The following is a 19,554-nucleotide window of genomic DNA, read 5'->3' on the forward strand; positions in this document are numbered from 1 at the left end:
TGAGTGTGTGGATAAGTGTGTGTGTGTGTGAGTGTGTGTGTGTGTGAGTGTGTGTACTATCATTCTTTTTAAAATAACTTATTTATTCTTGCTTTATGTGCAACAGTGTTTTGCCTGCATGTATGCGTGTCTGTGGGAGGACGTCAGATTCCCTGGAGCTGGAGTTGCAGACAGTTGTGAGCTGCCATGTGGGTGCTGGGAATTGAACCTGGGTCCTTCTGAAGGGCAGCCAGTGATCTTAACCGCTGAGCCAGCTCTCCAGTCTTGTGTTATCGTTCTTGACAAGGCCTTAGAGTAGTTTCCACCGTTCCTGAGTCGTGACTTCTGTTTTGTAGTCAGTTGGATTTATACAAAGGAACTGAAGAGAGGTGAGGAGCTGGCTTTACTGCACCCCAATCTCTTCCCATCCCCTGCCCCCCTCTCCCCTTTACTTCCCACTTCCTCCCTCATCTCATCTCTCTGATGTGTTAGTCACAACAGGACTTCTGGAAATCAGAGTTTTAACAACTCTATGGTTGTTCTGAAGGCCTTGATTTTGCCTAAAACAGACGTAATTTGAGAAATAGATTTCATATGAGAATGTAAATTCTGTAGCCCATACAATGCACGTACACATGGCACGTTTTTGGGCTGTCTCTTCATTCTGTGCCTCTCACTCAGGAGGCAAGCTAGTCTGTCATCTCTCCCCAGGGAGCACTGAAGTCAAGAGAGTACATTCCGAGCCATCTGTCTTGGGTTAAGACTTCCCATGTACAGAGCCAATCTTCCAAAGGTTCTTATTGCAGAAGCCCGGATTGTCTTCCCAATGTAGGAAGGTGTAGGTGTAGGGTGATGGTGTAGGGCCAGCCTGCTCCCTCACCCCAGCCAGCACATAGTTTGGAAACTGTTACCTCACATTTATTTTTCTTGCCGGAGGTATCTTCTTTATTGCAGCCAGAGAGGTGCACCCAGGACCGCCTCGCTCCTTCTTGAGTCTAGACATACTATTTATGAAATGAGTTGAGAAAATCCGGCAGCAAAAACTGGTCCACACATGCTGGACTCACACACACACACACACACACACACACACACACACACACACACACACACACACACACACTACTGTGGAATCCTTCATCAGAGGTCTTGCTACTGAGAATTTTGTTCCTGCTCTACGTCAAACACATTTCCTGAGTGGGAGGCTCCTGTGAGTGAGAGAATCATCTTCAAGTTGCGTTTGGGTCAAAATGTGTTAGAAGTAGGCTTTGATGATTGCATTCTAGCAGCTGTTGAGAAGACAGAGTGTGCACAGAGAATCTTTTAGTGCTCTCCTACCAAGTGACAGAGTGATGTATTTGTATAAAGTGAAACATTACTTATCATTTATTCACAAAAGGGAAATGCACAATGCAGTCTTTCCAGCATCTAAAAGTCTTGTCAGAGGCAGCTCATGGCTGTCCATCACCTGTATTGTAGATAAATGGCCACATTTTCCAGAAAGCAACCTGCTTCTTTGTGATTGAGTTTCACTATCCATATCCCTACGTCTAGCTAAGTCTGATGAGCACATGGATGAGCCTGGGACTGCGGAATCTTACCAGGCAAGAGTTGTGGGAGGAGCTCCGTGCAACTCGTGAGAAGTGTCAGGAGCCATGCATTTTAGTTTCACATGGCCTTGAGGTCTTGGAGCCAACTTCAGCAGGGGAGCAACATAGCCTTAAGTAATCAAATCTATGCCTAGGTGGGAGGTTCTGATACCTGCACCCCGCGCTCACTGTTGTGTCTTCAGGTGGTGACTCCCATGGGAGACGGGACAGACTGCCCTGGAGGAATCATGGGAAGAGTGTGGAGTGAACGTTTCCAGGGAAGAAATGTAGAGAAGAAAGGAAGGCAAAGATGCTTCCAGATCTTCGTGACCTCGTTTATGTCAGTGGCTGGGGGCTTCTGGAGGCTCAGACCCGTTATTATCTCAAGAGTCTGTGAACTGTCACCAATTCCTCCACAGATGCTGCTCACGGCTCCGTTGTGTCTCTGTTGCAGATCTCACAGCAAGTGCGATTGTGCACTTATTTATGAGACCATTTAGTGTTATGTCTCCTCTCCACTAGCCTGTGAATGCAGACACTCTGTGAGGAGCTGTGGGCATCTTTGGGCAATGACTAGATAAGTGAGTGAAGGCTCCACATTGCTCTGCGTCCCCGGTGTGTATGTTTCAGGACATGGAGGTCCACAGAGGCCCCGGAGACCATTTTCTGGTGTCACTGTTGTGGGAGAGGAGATCCATTTGCCCTAGTTTCCACATGTATATTTTCTCATAATGTGCTCTCCTGCTGGCTCTTAGTCACTCCTTGGCTTACATCTTTAACACAATTTTTATTTTTGAAACTGTAGTTACTTAACCAGGGTTTTTCAGCTTGTATCTAGTGTTTGGGCACAGGGGGAGTGGGGGAGCTGGTTTTAGTCCAAGGTGCTAGGAAAGGAAACATCGTTTGTCACCAGCCCTGACGCCGGCAGGCTTGGCTTTTGCAAAGGCAACATTTGACTTTCACAAGCAGGTATTCCTCAGCTTGGGCAGGCATTTGGCTTAGTGGGACAAGCCCCGGACTCAGAACATCATGTTTGTGCATCATCAGCTGTGTGGCTTGGGCAGGAGACCTAGTCACTCTAGGCTCAGCCTTTTCTTTTATGAAGTAGGGATGAAGGTACTTTCTCCTGAAGTCACTGGAAGAATTAAGTTGGAAAATACCAGTGAAGGCTTGGTCCAAAATAAATCCTTAGCAAGTCTGTGTACATCACCCCCTGACCTTTTTCTTTCCTCCCTTTCTGCAGTCTCCATTGAGAGGCCGAGGAGGGCACCTATCACCCAGTGCATGAATGAGTTCACTCGGTGGGAGAATGCAGGAAGATCTGAATGGAATAGAGTGTGACCCACACTGTGTATTACTTTCCAGTGTTGAATGGAAGTGGTGAAACTTACTTAGCAAGCACCCAAAGGTTCGGACACTGTGGCAGACATTTGAAAGGTGTTATCTCATTTAATCATGACAAGAATGCTTTCAGTAAGGTTCCATTATCAACACTGTACAAATGAAATGAAAGGTCAGTGAGACTGTCGTGGGATAATGGTGCCATAAGTAAGAAGTGATTTTACTAAGGTCCCTTGAAACAGAAGGCCACAGCTGGGGTGTGTGTGCAAGTTACCAAGGTGAGCCAGGGAAGCACCACTTATCAGATCAAGGCTTCTTTGTCTCTTTATTAACTCCGTGATGAAAAAGGGGAACTATAATTCAGCATGACAAATACTCTGGCTTAACATCAATAAGGCTGGGAACAGCGTTGAGGGTATGAGTGCTCTGTATGTGTGAGAATCTGTACTTTGGTAGAGGAAGGTGGGGTGGGTTTGGGTGGGACACCACGAGAGGAGGGAGGATGATAAAGCTGCTCTTCCCAGAGAAAGAAAAAGCACATCTTTTTTACATCTATCCGAGAAGGAAGAAGAGAGGAAGATGGCAGGGGACCGATGAGAAGACAGCTGGGGCCTGTGAGGTCATAGTCAGTGTCTTCTCTTTGTCACTGAAGATTCTGTTGTGATTTGAATTTGTAATCCCCCCCCCCCCGTGGGTTCATTATTTGATTGTTTAGGACCCTGGATGCTTGTACTATTTGGGTGATGTTCTGGGAATTTATAGGGCTGAACTGGAGGAAGTGGGTCACTTTGGGTGTGTCCTTGGGGATGTATTGTTTTTGGACGTTTCCTGTTTGGATCTCTTGGTCATAAAGTCCACATCTCTCCACCAAAAGCTCCTGCTGTCCGAGTGTCCTGACCAAGTACATGGGGCTAAGATTCTATACACCGAACCTTGCAATATTAGGAGCCAAAGTAACCCTTTTTCTTAAGTTGTCCCTGTCAGATATGTTATTAACTGTGAGGCGAACAAATACAACTTCCGAGGACATTAAACAAGCATTTATTTTTATTTTATTATGTGTATGGGCATTCTGCTTGCATGTCTGCATGTGTACCACATATGTGCCTGGTGCCTGTGGAGGCCAGAGAAGGGCATTGGATCCCCTGAAAATGTTGTCACAGATGGTTGTGAGAATCTTCATGTGGAACCGAACCCAGGTCTTCTAGAAGGACAGCTAGTGCTCTTGATCACGGATCTCCAGCTGCCCAAGGATATGTTGTTTGAATTTTCCCTCCTTCCCTCCGACACTCAGCTGAAGAGTGGGGCTTAGCCTTGTGTTGGCTCAATAGGAACTATCGGGGAGATTGGCTGGCTGATAGCTGTGGGAGGCCTGTACTTTTCTGAGGGGAAAGGAGAGTTAGTGGATGGGAATTTGGGGGGTGGAACTGGAAAGAGAGAAGGAAGGGAGGGGGAACTGTGGTTGGGCTGGGTAAAAATTAATTAATTGATTAATTAATAAAAAAGAAAAGGAACTAGGAGGGAAAGTCTGGTAATGACAGCATCTAGACTCTCAGGGGAGTGCTCTGGATGGCCACTGGCTTTCGATGATGAGATGGAGCCTAGCACTATGAGCTCCTGGGCCAAGGTGGTCCTGAACGTCACCTGGATCTATGGGCAGGTCAGCATGGGGGGAAAGGAATGGCTCAAGGGAGGGGAAGGGCCATGTAGTGGAACATTTGTTTAAGTATGCACAATGTGTTGCATTTGTTTATGTAAAGATGTGTTGCTGTTTCACCTTGCCTGCCTAAGGCACTTGATTGGTCTAATAAACAGCTGAACGGCCAATAGTGAGGGAGGAGGTATAGGTGGGACTTCCAGTCAGGGAGAGTAAGTAGGAAGAGGAATTTAGGCTAGAAGAAGAAAGAAAAAGAGACTCCCGGGAGACAAAGGGAGGCAACCAGACAGACATGGAGGAAGCAGGAAAGTAGGACATACAGAATGAAAGGTAAAAAGCCCTGAGGCAAAGCATAGATGAATAGAAACAGGTTATATGAAGTTAAAAGAGCTAGTGGGACAAGCCTACTCTAAGGCCAGGCATTTTTAGCTAATAATAAGTCTCCGTGTCTTTATTTGGGAGTTGGTTGGTGGCCCTAAGAAAATTCCAATTACAGGGCCATGCTTACAACTGCTTGTGCGAGGAAGCATCCTGGATTCCTCTGGGTCCCAGGGTTACCAGGAGGAATAACCTACTTTAGGGTTCATAGCTCCTGTAACTTGCTGGGCCTCAATAAAGGCCTCCTCTGACTCAGATCATGTTTCTAGTTGTCTCCAATAGCAATACTGCCAGGCTCAGCTCTCGTAGAACAGGAGGCCTGGAAGGAAGCCTCATGGGGTCTACCATGGTCATATTCACCACGCTTCTCTCACCGTGTGGATATAGGACAGAGCCTCAGCGATGCTGATCCCGTCCAGTTTGCAGTCTCTCATCCCACCACGTGTGTGAACAATAAAAACCCTCTGAAGTCATCTTTACTGTGAAATTCTAAAATCATATTTATTCACCAATTCACAGAAGTGTCATCACGACCACCAACATGAATCAGTTTGTAGGCATTTACAAGCCAAGGCTGAAAATAAATATCTGTCTGTGTTGAATAGGCATTTAACAAATTACTCAGAAACTGCAGGAATCGAAATTGTTAGAAATTTAAAGTTTGGGATTCAGGCATGAGAAGATCACAGTCATGGGAAGAAACTCAACCGATTCCCCAAGAGGTTCTTTTCCTATGAAATCTTTATGTACATGTACACTCTTGGCCTCCTTCACTCTGCATCATTTAGAATCTAGTAGGGCAATTAGGCAGGGAGAGGGTGCCAAGGGGAGGGGTGGAGGGTAAGGTTTTTCTCTGGTCTCCTGTGACTGACTGAGCAGCATTATTGACCGACAACATAATGCACTGTTCTGAAGTTAGATTCAATTTTCTATAAATTCATAAGTCCTCCTAATAAGACATTTCAAGGTTTGCATTGGATCAGACTCATACACACACAGTAGCATAGTTACCAAATAAATACATTTGTAGACTAAGAAGATTCATTCTTGGAAGCAGCTCAAGAGGCTCAGAACACATATGCCAAGGACACGCTGGACAATCCCCAGGTGAAGCTGGCTCCAGGTAAAGACACTCCAGCTGCTCGGACCTAATGGCCACTGCCCAGTAAGGAGCAGGTAGAAGGGGGTTCCATATAATGAGGCTGCTTTTTCTCTCTGCAGGGTGGAGCCCAGAGAGGCTCCAGTAGAGCAAACAGCTTGTCTATCTTAGGCCTTTCCCACACACTGAGGTTGAGGAGCTGGAAACAAACAGCCTTCTCACACAAGGTTTTTAAATGGTGACATCATCTCCAGAGATGGGGAGGGAAGGGCCTGAGATTGGCTGAACCCAGAACCTTTATATTTAGTCCCAGCATCATGACTGAGGATGACAGACTCAACAGTATCTATCAGGTACTTAGGGAAAGGCAGAGGCAATGGTAGGGTGGGCAGACTCTACCAGGTAATGTTGTGGGTGTTGTTCAGATAGGTTCAAAATGTGTGCAAGCCACTGTGTGCCACATTGCCACTGTTCACTGCTGGAGAACCAGACCCAGTGTCTGTAGCTGTCTGACTACTGCATGGACTGTGGGAATTCACAAAGGCTTCTCTAAGCTAGGAGAAGTGTGTGCTCAACCTGCTTCTATATGGCTCAGTCAATATGGAGGCTAGTGATACACTGAGTCTTCACCAGCAGGGACAAGCTAGGTACTTCACTTCCAAATGTTTACGACTCCTGCTGTGTTCCAGGTACCTCTTCCAGGGCTTTGAGAGCTAAAAACAAATAACAATAAGAATAACCTAAGGCTTCTGGAGAATTAAAGTTTATTGGGAATGATGACCTCTCTGTTTTCTATTTCACTTCCATATTATAGATATGTATATATGTATGTACATATATATTATCAGCTTCCCTTCACCTACTTATGTCTGGTATTTTATATTTAAACTCCAATTCCCTAAACTAATGGCCTATCACCTCATGATGATTCCTTCTTACAAACATCACAATGCCCATGCAATAACATAACAAGTCCCACTCTAGTAACTATAGGCTTCCTTGGGTACAGCCAGTTTCTGTATAACCTTTCTTCTTTCTCTTCTGTTTCTCCAATCCCCAGCCATGCCTGGCCAGACCAGGGCACCAACAGCTCTTTCTTGGAAGCAGATCCTATGGAAACCTGGTAGGTAGATTGATCTGTCATCTGCTTCAAGTGGCTCTGACTTGCAAAGCAATTGTAGTGACTGCCTCTGTGGTCACATGGCTCCACTTGTCCATGATTCCTCTGACATGTGAATCTAAGTGTAAATACAGAGCAGTACTCTTCCTTCTTGGTTGCTCCTCATGTTGTCCTCCTAATCAACTTCTAGTTCACTCTCCAACTCTATCACCTTCTCATTCAACATCTCTTCCCTTCCTTTTCAAGTGATTCACCTGGGTGCCAAATCTAACTTCCTTTCCCCAAAACTCTTCTCTACATCCACCCTCTAGAGTGTGTCTGTGAGAGTGCCATCAATACTCCCACCAGGGTGCCTTTGTATCATGGAGAGTGGGTAGTGGTGAGAGCCACTGCCCAGGATTCCCTGATGGCCAGAAAGGATGCACTGTTGCCTCTGAAGATGGACACATGCATTTTTTCTCAGCTACGTGACTCATGGATCCAGGTGAATCCCTTAGTCCCCCAAGGAATCCTTTCAGAGGGCAAAGGCTACCTTCTTGTCCACCCCAGTCCCTTTCCCACAGGGGTGCTGGAGTCTAGACCTAAAACCTTTGGGTTGATTCTCTGCCTTTGCAAATACATATAACCTCTTAGCTTTTTTTTTTCTAACAGCTCATTCTGCTGGGGAAAAGAACCCTCAATATTTACGTTTGTGCCCATGTCTGTTCCAAAATGCTCAGTATAAAGGGTCCAGGTAACAGAGGTACATTTCCATTCCCAGATAAAAGAAAACAGACATTAAAGCCAACATGATTTTGTTCCTGTGATTAATACACTCCATCTGCATTCTGGAGTCTCTCATGTCTTCTGCCCTCTTCTCATTAGACTATCGGGATTTGAGCTTCATGGTGATGAATCTTTCCACAGTATATCTGATAAAAGTGGCAAAGAGCTCGGTTTATTAAAATATTAAGGCTCCATTTCCTTAGTCCTGTGACCCATGAGGTTAAACAAATGGGCTCATCAAGGCCTACAGATGCTTGCTTTGGGGAGACATTTTCACTGATCCTACCTGGGAAAGATTGCTTTGCAAAGAAGTCTCTTCCTGTCATCTGCCATCTGTCCTTCCCCCTTCCACTCTTCTCCCACTCTTGATTTTGCAAACAACAAATGACAGACTAAAACTTGGCTGGGGGAGTCTTTCTCCACCAGGGCATCTTAACTTCAAACCATACTCATTCTCTGAGGCCAGGTGATCTCTGGGATTCTACTCAGTCTGACATTTGTTGAGCCCATGCTGTGGGCCGGATGTAGTGCCGGAGACACATTGGTTGCATCCTTAGTGCAGGACCAGGATCCTGGGACACATCAGTTACTCTTCTTGCCTTAGGGAGGTGGCGAATGGAGGTGAGGAAAGTTGGAGGGTCTAAACTAGTTCCATACAGTCATGTTTTCTAGGGTACTCTGAGAAGGTAGACTTGGCTCTTGGGGGGTGGCTCTTCCTCAGGGTATACCATGTCAATGGTTCAGAAGTACCAGTTTGCAAATTCTGCTTGTTGACTCCATCACGTGTCCCTCTCCTCCATGGGTGACATTCTACTACTCACTCAGTACCCCTGCTATCCTGCCTGGATCCGATCTGCCCCAAGAGCCAACTGTCTCCTTGTCCTGCATGAACAAATGTGCCACCGAGAGTCCTGCTTCCAGGACCACTGTCCATCGCTTTCTGTTTTGTCCCTACGCAGGCTTTTGTAATAAATGGCTGGTGTGTAAGGAAAACACAGAAAATTGCCTTAAGTCTTGGCAAAGAAGTGTTGCCAGCAGGGGCTTCACTCAGAGAGGCCAGGCTGTAAAAGAAAATGTCCTCTATTTGGTTTTCGCATGCTTCTCAGATAAATAGCAGGCATGTCCTACATTTTCTTTTCTGTTCTCTCTTTTTTTCCCCCCTTTTCTTCTATGTAATGAAAAAAGCAGATTCTAAGTTCTTAGAGATGTGTGTTCTCACCGTGGTCTCTGTGCTGGTCTCAGGTTCCCTTTGGAGTCCTTAGGGGCTCAGTGAACTGTCTGTCAGGAAGGACATGTTCTGAGCAGGAAGGGTTGGGTTTACAGAAAATATAACTGGTTCTCCTAGCTTATGTGCTGGTCATTTCTCTTCTGTGCTCTGACCTCTGATCTTCACCTTGAGATCCCGATAAGAGGTTAGACTTAGGCCATAGGCACAGTGACTGAGAAAACACCAAGGAGTTCCAGCTGATACCATAGTGATTTTATACCATAGTGATCTCATACCATAGTGATCTTACTCCATAAGTCAGGCCTCGGGTATCTGGTAGTTCGAGGAAATGGTTGGGAACTAGAGCCTACATAGACCACGGGAATGATATTCCCACTGTACATGAAGCTGCAGCCTCAACTTTTTTTTTTTCTTTCTACTTTTAGTAACATGGGTTACTGTCCTTCCAAGAGAAGCAATCCATTCCCCCATCCAATTTAGTGTTTGAATTGTGACTGCCTTCCCCAGTCTCGCTACAGATGAATAGAGCTGCAGTAACCTGGGAGTGTCCTTGAATGACCCTGCTCTCCAGGATGCGGGCTGTGAGCAAAGCAGCCTCCTAGTGGCCCCGGCTCATGGCTGCAGGCTCACCACTTCCACATAAAACATGGCTTTGAAGGAGGCTACTCAATGCACAAGAACTGGGCAGGTGGCCTCCCTGGGGCTGGGTGATTTCAATACAACCCTCCCAGGCAGTGTCTGTCACTAATGTAGAAGGGGCACATGGGCAGGAGTCATCTCACATCCCAGCAGAGGAGAGCAATTGGAATTGGGACCAGGTTCTTTGAAATTATTGCTTCAGGGGTGTGAACTGGGGCCCTGCTCTGTTTCCCTCTGTCACTGGTTATTATTTTCTCTGGTTTGTTAGCAGCAGCACCTCCAAGCGCCGGCAGAGGCTGGGCTCATCCTCCACAGCAATGGTTCTCAAACCCTGACCTGCCTGAGCATCGGACTGCTCCAAAAGCACACCTTGCTGAGCCTCACTAGTTCCCAGGTGCTGCTGCTGTTACACTCACCGTGCAAATCACACAGCCAGAGAACCGGAGCTGTGCAATAATGTGAACAAACCTCTGCAGACCCCCCAGAGCTCCATTCTTCACATGCGAACCCTCACACCAGGCTAGCCAGACCCTGGGCTTTGGCTGTCAGCTCCCCACCCTCTTAACCACCGTTCATGACCTGTCTGCTCTGCCTGGTTGCTACTCCTATTTAAGGACTTCCTCTGTCTTAGTTTTTACCAAATCTTAGTCGTCAGTCACATTATTTCTGCATAGAGGGAAAGGTTTTCCTCTATAAGTGACCTGAACTATGATAACTAAGGAGTATTTAGGAGCACATTGCTCACTTCCCTAAGGATCTTGTTTGTTCATGGAGGCCCTTCAGCACTCCTAGAATCATCCCTACCCTCTGACTTAAAGCAGATGACCGCAAAGCAATTATATTCTACCCTAAACTTCAGCCCCTGACAGTCCTAACTGCTTGTGAACAGCTTCTGGTACTACACGACCAGGGATCCTCATGGGCAAGGCTCTAGTTCATTCATTCATTCATTCATTCATTCATTCATTCATTCATTCATTCTCTCTTCCTGTTTTCTGGCTTAGTCTAGCACACCTGGGTGAGGACTTGCTGACTTTGTTGAAAATAGCTGCAAACAGAGACTCCTATTCGCTAATTGACTGAACACAGCAGCTATCTGTTCTTTGAGATGCTTGTGGAGGTAATTTCTGCCTCTTTTTGTTACCATGGGACAGAGTCAAGCTGGGCTCCTAATCCGTAGCTGCTGGAAAACCAGCTCTCCTTCTCTAACTAGTGTCAGGAGGAAGATAATGCAAGACAAATGTACAAAGTAAAACTAATAAAGACAGTCAAATGAGGGTGCTGAAGTTGACTTCAAACTGGCCTTGCTCATTTCCTCTCCCTACAGCTGGACAACCGAAAGTGGTTACATGAAAATTAAACCATGCCAAGGGCTTTGGCTTGTCAGCCTCCATAAACGTCTGGCACAGAGAGAGAAGCCTGTGCCATCACAACTGCCTGAGCACATTGCAGGAGGCTTCTGGGATCCCTCCAGGGGCTCCATGTTATATGAACATCATCTACTATTCACTATTCTTTTAAAGAATTAGATTTATTCCCTCCCATTTTTTTTCAAAGCCTATCCGGTTAATTTAAATGGGGAAGATGATTAACAAAAAGTACTCCTTTCTTTGCCGCTAATATTGAGTCATGGAGGCAAGAAGACTGTTAATTTTGAAGTGTGCTGGGTAGGGCTTTCTGCTGATTGTGTTGCTATTGATTGGAACAGCCACAAGTCTTTAGGATCATTTTTAGAGCGAAGACATGAACAGGGCTGAAATGAAAATCAGTCCCAGATAATGAACACTTCTGCTTGGAAATCATTACGGACTGAGCCCTGCTGGGAAGGTGCTGAGCCTGGGGAGTTAGTTCTTGCCTTAGCAGAGGAGGGAGTCCTGTTCCGTGATTAGCCAGTTCACTGGGCCCGAGGCATCCAACCCTCAGGAATATTTGTCTGATTTCATCAATTCAGAAATAACAAGTGGGGTTTTTGTTGGTTCACTTATTTATTTACTTTTCATTTCCTCCAATCTCCGGTGAACTTCTAAGAGAGCTTTCAGGAAAGACCCTAGAATCTTCCAGCTGTTCAATTCAAGGCAATGACCACCAGGGAGCCGATGGATGGGCACACTGGTATAGTTTGTTTCCTCCCGGGAAATGGAGGGGTGCTTTCTGTGTATTGTGGGTAAGAGTCTGCTTCACATGGATCTGCTTGGTGGCTAGTTTCCTAGATGTCTTGCAGTCTAAGCTTTGAGTGGAAAAGTGAGAAATAGAGTAAAAAGTTCATTACATGAATCGAATTCAATGAGTTCAAATTTCCTCTTTTTTTTTCACTATCATATATCAATTTTACTGGAAAGTAGATGGAGAAACTAACTGGGATTTCCCTTTGTTTGGGTGTTGTTTGTGGCTGCTTTCATGCCATGAGGTGGTGGTGTTCAGTACGAGTGACAGAGAACAAATGGCTTACTTCCCTAAGTCTTTCTTTTCTAGATCTTTCCAGATAAAATTTGTTGATCTCTGATGCACGGGAAGAGGGCACTGATTTCTAGCAGTGGTTGCTTTCCTGGAGACTCAGGGTCTCTGGAAGACACACTCCCTTGCTAACTTTAGAGACTTTGGTCTCCACTGAGCATGGCGGGACAGTTGGCTAGTTCAAGAAAGTTCTCACAGGAAGTGTTGCCACAGAAATCACAGGTGTGGTATCTCTGTGACTTGGGGCCTTGGTTAGACCTACAGAAATTGTTTAAATCTGTTAGAATATTCTCAGCATTCCTCTCAAGACTTCTCCAGTGGGTTTAATGGCTTTACTCCAGTGGGGTAACCTGCACTATGCTGGTCTCTTCTGACCTCACCCTCACTTTTCTCATCCTCTCCGAGTTACTTGAGAATGGCAGCCTACCTGTTTTCAAGCTCTGAATAGCAGACTCAGGCTGTCCATTTGGTCAGCTAAGCAATGCACTGGTCTGTGGCCAAGCCAGTCAGCTGCTTCTCCTAGGACCGAGTCTGCCTCTGTTTGACGGCTCAACTCTTCCTGAGAAGTCACATGGTGTCCAGATCATCTGGGAGTTTTGGTTTCAAAATACCATCATCCTACAGAGCCTGGGAAATGCCAGTGTGATTCCTATCTTGCACTCATCGGTCAGAATATCTGGTGGGAGGCATATGGCATCACCTACCACTCACCTGGATACCTGCTCAAGCCTGTTATTTTATAACCACTCCCCACCTTGATCTCACCCAAGGTAACAAAGTGAGTGTTCGGGAACAGGATTAAAAACTTGTGGTCCCAGTAGCATCATTTAGATGCCTCAGCTTTGGAGCTTGTGCACTGAAGGAGGAGGGAGAGGCTTTGGTTTCTTGTTATCACCATTTCCCTGCAAGCAAGTCCAGCCACCAAATCCCTCCTGCGACGACACATCTTTGCTGGCTTATCCAAATGCTTCCCAACTTCCATCTGCTAACCCCCTCCCCCCCAAAAACCATAAAGATCTTCTAATACCCCAAATGGTTCTCCTAACCATGAATGAGTAATGCAGCCACAAGAGGTAGCCCAGGGGCATGAGAACGGCTTTCCACCCAATCGGAACTGAAAAGCCAGAGCAGAGAAAAGTACTCTCTCATAAACCCTAGGCTTAAATATTTGCAATCAAAATCTCATTCAAAAAGAATTGGTTTTAAACATACAAAGTGTTCCCTTTACTGCCATAATTTTGGGAGAATTCAGTAGCTCCTAAATGCCTGTCTGAAGAACGTCTTTTTTATTTAAATAATGGGATTGTGAAGCCCAATTGGCCCTGTAGATTTTCCCCTTATAAATGTGCGGAAATAGCTTGACAGAAAAGGGGGCGTTTGATTGAGGTAATTCATGGGAGATGTGTCTATTTCCTTTCCATGAATGTAAAACCTCAAGTTCCTTCCAAGAGAGAAAAATGAGGGCACTGATGGCACTGGTAAATGTGTCCCTCTTCTTCCTGTGTCTTCTGCCTCTTTTCTCTTGTGCAATTTCCATGGCTGTTTGTGTCCCTTCTATAACTCTCAAGTCCTCTTCGGGGAAAGGTCTGTCTCATTCCGCTGCATCCCATCCCCACTGCTTGCTGGTAGAGTGTTTAGCACATAGCGGGTGGTCAGAAACACATGTTAATATGAACATAAGTAGAACCATGGACCAGGAGCAGAGGGTAATCTGTACCTCTGAAATGACTCTGAACCTCAGTTTACTTATCACAAAAACGTACCTAATAATAGGTGTCTCAAATATTTCGCAAGGTTATTTGGAGACTCAAACAATGGGAAGGTATGCACAAAACACTGCAGGAGAAAGAAAAACAGCATAAGGTAGATCTCCCCAGCCAGAAGCTTGGAAAGACCTGGCATGGATCCTCACTGCCTGGAGAGCTGAGAAGAGGACCAGAGGACATCAGTTGCAATCACTCCCTGAATGCTCTGTTGGGATGACACGGGGACCATTCAGTATTCAGTTGAACCTGAAGGCTGTGTGACAAGAGACCAACTGTGGACGGGGACCAAGCCAGTTCAGGATGGGCTTGGGGCAGAGTGGGATGATGGGGATGGCCTATACAGACTGAGAACAAAGAGGAGCTCAAGGTGTTTGAAACAAACATGTCCTCAGAGCCTTGTGGACCTCTTACAACAGCCTTCATTCCTGCCTGCTATTCTCTAGACCACAAAAGATTGTCCACCAGTTACTATAGCAACAGTTCTCCTCACCAAGTGCCCACGTTAGAATGGAGACGGAAAAGTCTTCCTTATTAAAATAAGAAGAAAGAACAAGAAAGTAGGGTTTTGATATATTTGCCCTCTATTCAAAGCATCCCTCCTTTTATGAGAAGAAGAAAGAGGCAGCTGCTATTATTGCAAATATTCTTTGAATTCCTAGCAGTTAAATTTCCCAACTTTCATTGCAGACCGTGAGAGCCCATATTTGTTCTACTACATCTGAAAAATGGTGTTATTTCCTCAAGAGAAAACAGTAACATAGGAGATAAGGGACCACAGGCTAGGTGGTGACAGCCTTGTCAACCTTCAGGCTGCCCTTATCTGGGGGAGTGCAGCCATACCAACCCTGTCCTGTGTCAAAGCAGATTTCTATCTACCATGAAGCCTTGCTGGGTCACCATATTAGTCCTTTCTTTGGCTCTTGGCTACAGCCAAGCCCAAGTTGTCACCTGAGCAGTGCCCATGTGAAATGCTTCCTGGGCCCTGTGGTTCTGTGTGGTGATAGCCCTGGACAGGGCAGCCCCATGGGTTTAGGCATTATCTAGGCAGGTCTGAACGCTGGTCAGCAAGCCCTTTGATGAGGATCCACTCTACTTAGGGTCTAAGACCAACTAACTTTTGGTTTTGAACTTTTTATACCAGTTTATGTAGTCTCAGAAAGAAGTAAAAGGAAATACTCTCTGAGCTAGGAACTGTGTGTGTGTGTGTGTGTGTGTGTGTGTGTGTGTGTGTGTGTGTGTGTGTGTGGTGTTTGTGCATGTATACATACACTATGAACCTTTCCCTGGAAACTCGATTCTGCCTCAACAAAGGCTTTCTTTTCAATTCTTAAGCCCCAAGACCTTACGTTTATGAGATTCCACTGCCCTCCCTGTATAAAGCAACCTGGAGACCAAGCACAGGGAGGCCCTGCTGGTGTAGGTGGAGAAAGGCTCTTTAGTCAAGTACATACACAGTGAGTTACAACCCAAGGAGTTTGAAAACACTGGGCCTAGGGGGTGGTAAGTGACATAAAGGTGGACCTTCTCCCCTGCAGAAAAGAACAAGGTGTTCAGAACTCTGCAGACTGGGTGGGTGACAGGATTCTGGGTGAGCCCAGGGCAGAAGAAGTGAGGGCTACAGGACAGTGTAACCACCCTGACGTCCCCACTGATGGTGACACTGGGCTTCTGGAACTGCCCCATGGTTGGGACACAGGCAGTGCCTGAAACATAGAGGGCAGATTCCAGAGAGCTGATGGCCTTCCCAGACCTGTCCTAGAGGCAAGTGTGACAGGCTTGGGCATACATTGGGTTAGGCTTTACAAAAGGGACACACGGGCTGGTCAGCAGACCTGTGGGCACTAGTAGGGGAGGGTGGAATCATCCCACTCTAGCTGGGCTTGCCTCGTGCCACTCTGCCCATGTCTGCCTCTGCCCGTGCCTTCCTCCTCTTCCTCTTCGCTCTCGTCAGAGCCACTGCTGCTGGAGCTCATGCCTTCCTCTGCTTCCTCTTCTTCCTCTCCTTCAGTCTCATCTTCCCCATGCCCTGGTCCTTCATGTTTCTGGATGCCAAGGAGAGAAATGAAATATGCATCAAACACTGAGCAGGGGCCACTCGGGAGCTCTGTGCAGCGGAGACTTAAGACTCCTGGGCTTCATTTCACTTAAGGCTAAACCCCTTACACTGCCTAGATAGGATCGCTGGGAAAGACACCTGGTAAGAGGGAAGCTGGAAAGCCAGATAAAGGTCTAAAATAGCAGCAAATCCCAGGACACACAGTCAAGGTAACATATTAGTGTCAGTGATGGGATGGGCATTTAAACCAAGAGCATCATCTACTGAATCTTTCAGATCCTTTATATAGAACTTTCAGGTTCTTAACTGTTTGTTTCCCAGGGGCAGAATCATGCTTAATCTTGGAACACCTTTCCATGTGGGAACATCATGTCAGTGGAAATGAAAGGTTGTCTAAGTCAAGGTATGGGTGTGCTGTAATTAAAAACCATTCTTTTGCAAAGGCCAAAGTTTATGCCCTTACTTTCCATGCCTGTCCCCTTTTGCCATAATGTGCGAATTAAAACTGCACCCTAACTTTTCTAGTTCCACTTTCCCATCTCACAGTTTTGTAGTGATTCCAGCATCATCCTTTATCTGGGTTTATGTTTTGAGTTGGCAAATCAGGTCATTAGTGATACATTGCCTTGCATGGCTACATGGCCCTTTAGATCTTCTTGTATCCACTTCTGTCTTCTCCAAACCATACCCTTTCTCCAAGGCTTCCCTTACTTTAGTCTTCCCTAATGATTGCTGTTACCTTGAATGAATGGCCAGCCCCCAAGACCCTACACACTGGAGCCTCAGCAGGAGCTGGCCTTACTAGGTTGGCCCCTTAAAGGGACACTACCGTTTGCTCCTCAGATTTCTCTTGCCACCACTTGAGGCTCAGCTCTTTGAGGATGGAAGTGCTGGAGTCCCATACCAGTGTACTTAGAGAAACAGAGCCAAAGTGGCATGCTGGCTGTGAAACGGGAGCAGGAGATGAGCTGCAAGTAAACTGGAACCAGGCAGCATTGATCATCTCTATTATTTCCCTATGACCTTTCCTGATCTTTCTCTGGGCTTGTGTCTTCCAGACTCAGCACCTGTGGGCAAAAGGAATGATAGGCAGATATATAGATCAGGCCCCTGGCATGGTCATGGATGTTTTTTGGGGGCTATCGGCCAACTGAAATCAAGTGAACTTCCGAGTTGTACTGTCTTGAGTTTGAATGCTGGTTGCATGCATTTGAACATGGTACCACTTATCTCTCAGTTCCCACCTTCATAAATGAGGGTGATGCTTCCCACTTCACACAGTGCTTGTATATACAGAACATCTGGTACAGTGTCTAGCTGAAGGGGAGCTTATTAAATGGCAGGTGTTGTTGTTGTGCTTTTGTTTTAACTTATTCCAAGCCTTTAAGTGAGCTCTGTAGGCCACCTAATTTGCACTGTTAGCTAATCAAGAGTTCAATATTGAATTCCTGAGTGTTAGTCAGCTCTAAACTACAGTGTGTGTGTGTATGTGTGTGGGGGTGAGAAATAGATGAGTGACTGCTTACTTTAAGAAAATTCTAGTTATGTTCGTGGGGTAAGAATGATTTGCACATTTTACATTGGAGAACACGGTTCACAGGGAAATAGGGCTTGTTCATGTTGAGAGGACTAAAGATGTGCAGGGATGGGACAATCGTGGAAAATGGACTCATTAGACTAGGAAGAGTCTGGATCTGTATCTAGGCAGAGGAAGAACCAAGCCGATTAGCAGAGGAAGTGCCACCCCCTCCACCCCCCCCCCGCCAGAGCTCCCAGGCCAGAGAAGAAGATACCTCCATAGGGTTGACTGTGATAGTTAGTGCAGAGTCATCCCAATCCATCTCGGTCTCTTTGGAAGCCTCAGTCTCTTGGAGAAAATGCTGGTGGGCAATTCGGACTCGGTACACACCCATGGCCACAACAAACACTAGCATGCATACGGAGATAATGATGACCACTGTAGCGATGCTCGGGACCACTGAAATAAAACAGGAATCCAAGTAACATGATCAAAGATATAACTCATTCTTCTGAAGGACAGAACATCCATGTTCACAAAAAATACAATTAAATAAAATAAAAAAATAAAAAAAAAATTCTCTCCAATTTCCCAGCTGTAGGGTTCTGGGTCCTTACCTCACTTTGTCTAGAATATACTATTTTTTTTAATCAAATATGTATCAGCTGTTATACTCACTTTGCTTTGGTAATTGTGAGGAGTAAAGGAAATAGTCTCTGTGAGCTTCCACATAGGCACACAGTAGGCATTTAATAAATGTAGATTCTCTTCTACCCATGGCTTTTCTCCTCAAATTATACAGAAGTTTCCACTGAGAGTTGGGCACTGTAAAATTTATTAGGGACACAAGTGCTACCAGACAGTGGCATAATATGGCAAGTGCTCAAGCAAAAGCATGGGCAGATGAATCTGAACGTGGTAAGTGTGTGAGGGGTCCATGGAAGGTTTCCGAGCTGGCCCTGAAAATGACTAGTAGAATGTCTCAGCCCTTTGCCCCAATCTCTGTCATTATGGATTGCATGAAACTCCTTACTTAGTGGATTGACTCTCTGTTGAAGCAGGGGTGTTCAGAGAAAGGGTCTGTAGTTTCTCCATGGCAGGACTCCCTTCCTCAGCTCTGAGCACCTTCAAATGCTACAACATACTGTCTGCTTGGTGGCTGCTCTTGAGTCCCAGTGTCTGAATTGCGACTGAGTATCCTACCTGAACTGCGCTGGATACTGCTCCGGGACTCAGGGTGATGGACAGACTGGAGGAAGGGTGGCTGTACAATGAGGTGATTGACATGTTCCTTCTCAGAGACTTTGACTTCATGGAGGACACTGACCTGGGAAGAACAAGGAGAGATGCAGGTAGGCGGTTGAGATAGTTCTCTGAACGAATGAGGGAATGGGTGGGTGGGTCAGGCCTTCCCTAACAATGGCAGGAAACACTCACCTCCAAATTGAACTCATTGCTAGTGTAACGCCCATTGAGTTCTGAACACTTGATGCGGAACCTCCGGGTCTCAAGGGAACCGGGGTGCCAGTTGCGGTAACGGAGGTGGTGCAGCACCTGCTCATAGCGGCTCATGGATCCCACACCTGCACCAAGAGACCACACCTACCATCAGGAGGCAAAAGAGGAGGCAGAACTGTGGGCACAGGAGAAAGACGGATGCTGTTGGGGTTGTGAATCCAAGGGTGAAAGTCGGAGTGCTTCCGGATGGAAAATGAGCAGAAGCAGAAGTTTCAAAGATTAAAGCAATCCAAAGAATTTCTATATAGGTTAGTGTATGACTGGAATGGCCTCACTCTGCCAAACATGGCTGAGGCATTTTCTGGGATCAAAATGTGAAACCACTCTTAGTTTCTAAAGATTTCCAGGGAGCAAGGACATAGTACACTTTTCCCAGAGGCTGGAGTCACTCTAGAAAGTAAAATTTAGAAACGTAAGAATTTCCACTTGACCCCTAGGACTGCACG

At 46.0% G+C, this 19,554-nt stretch overlaps 1 protein-coding gene across 5 annotated transcripts in view; it reads right to left on the minus strand.

Moving 5' to 3' along the window:
• Positions 1–5,419: 5,419 nt before the first annotated feature.
• Positions 5,420–19,554, minus strand: part of Clstn2 (calsyntenin 2) — a 594,115-nt gene continuing 579,980 nt past the window's right edge. For 2 of the 5 annotated variants that reach the window (XM_006975155.4, XM_015994073.3), the window contains exons 14-18: positions 19,028–19,173; positions 18,794–18,917; positions 17,865–18,049; positions 15,900–16,057; positions 5,420–6,756 (exon numbers count right to left, since the gene is read on the minus strand). In XM_006975155.4, the coding sequence (XP_006975217.2) occupies positions 6,696–6,756; positions 15,900–16,057; positions 17,865–18,049; positions 18,794–18,917; positions 19,028–19,173 (674 nt within the window). In that variant the 3' untranslated portion in view covers positions 5,420–6,695. Of the gene's footprint in view, positions 6,757–10,426; positions 16,058–17,864; positions 18,050–18,793; positions 18,918–19,027; positions 19,174–19,554 lie in introns of those variants that run through there. The other 3 variants (XM_076576877.1, XM_042281467.2, XM_076576876.1) reach the window with 3 other exon arrangements.

This window comes from Peromyscus maniculatus, chromosome 7 (assembly GCF_049852395.1).
Source record: "Peromyscus maniculatus bairdii isolate BWxNUB_F1_BW_parent chromosome 7, HU_Pman_BW_mat_3.1, whole genome shotgun sequence".
NCBI lineage: Eukaryota > Metazoa > Chordata > Mammalia > Rodentia > Cricetidae > Peromyscus > Peromyscus maniculatus.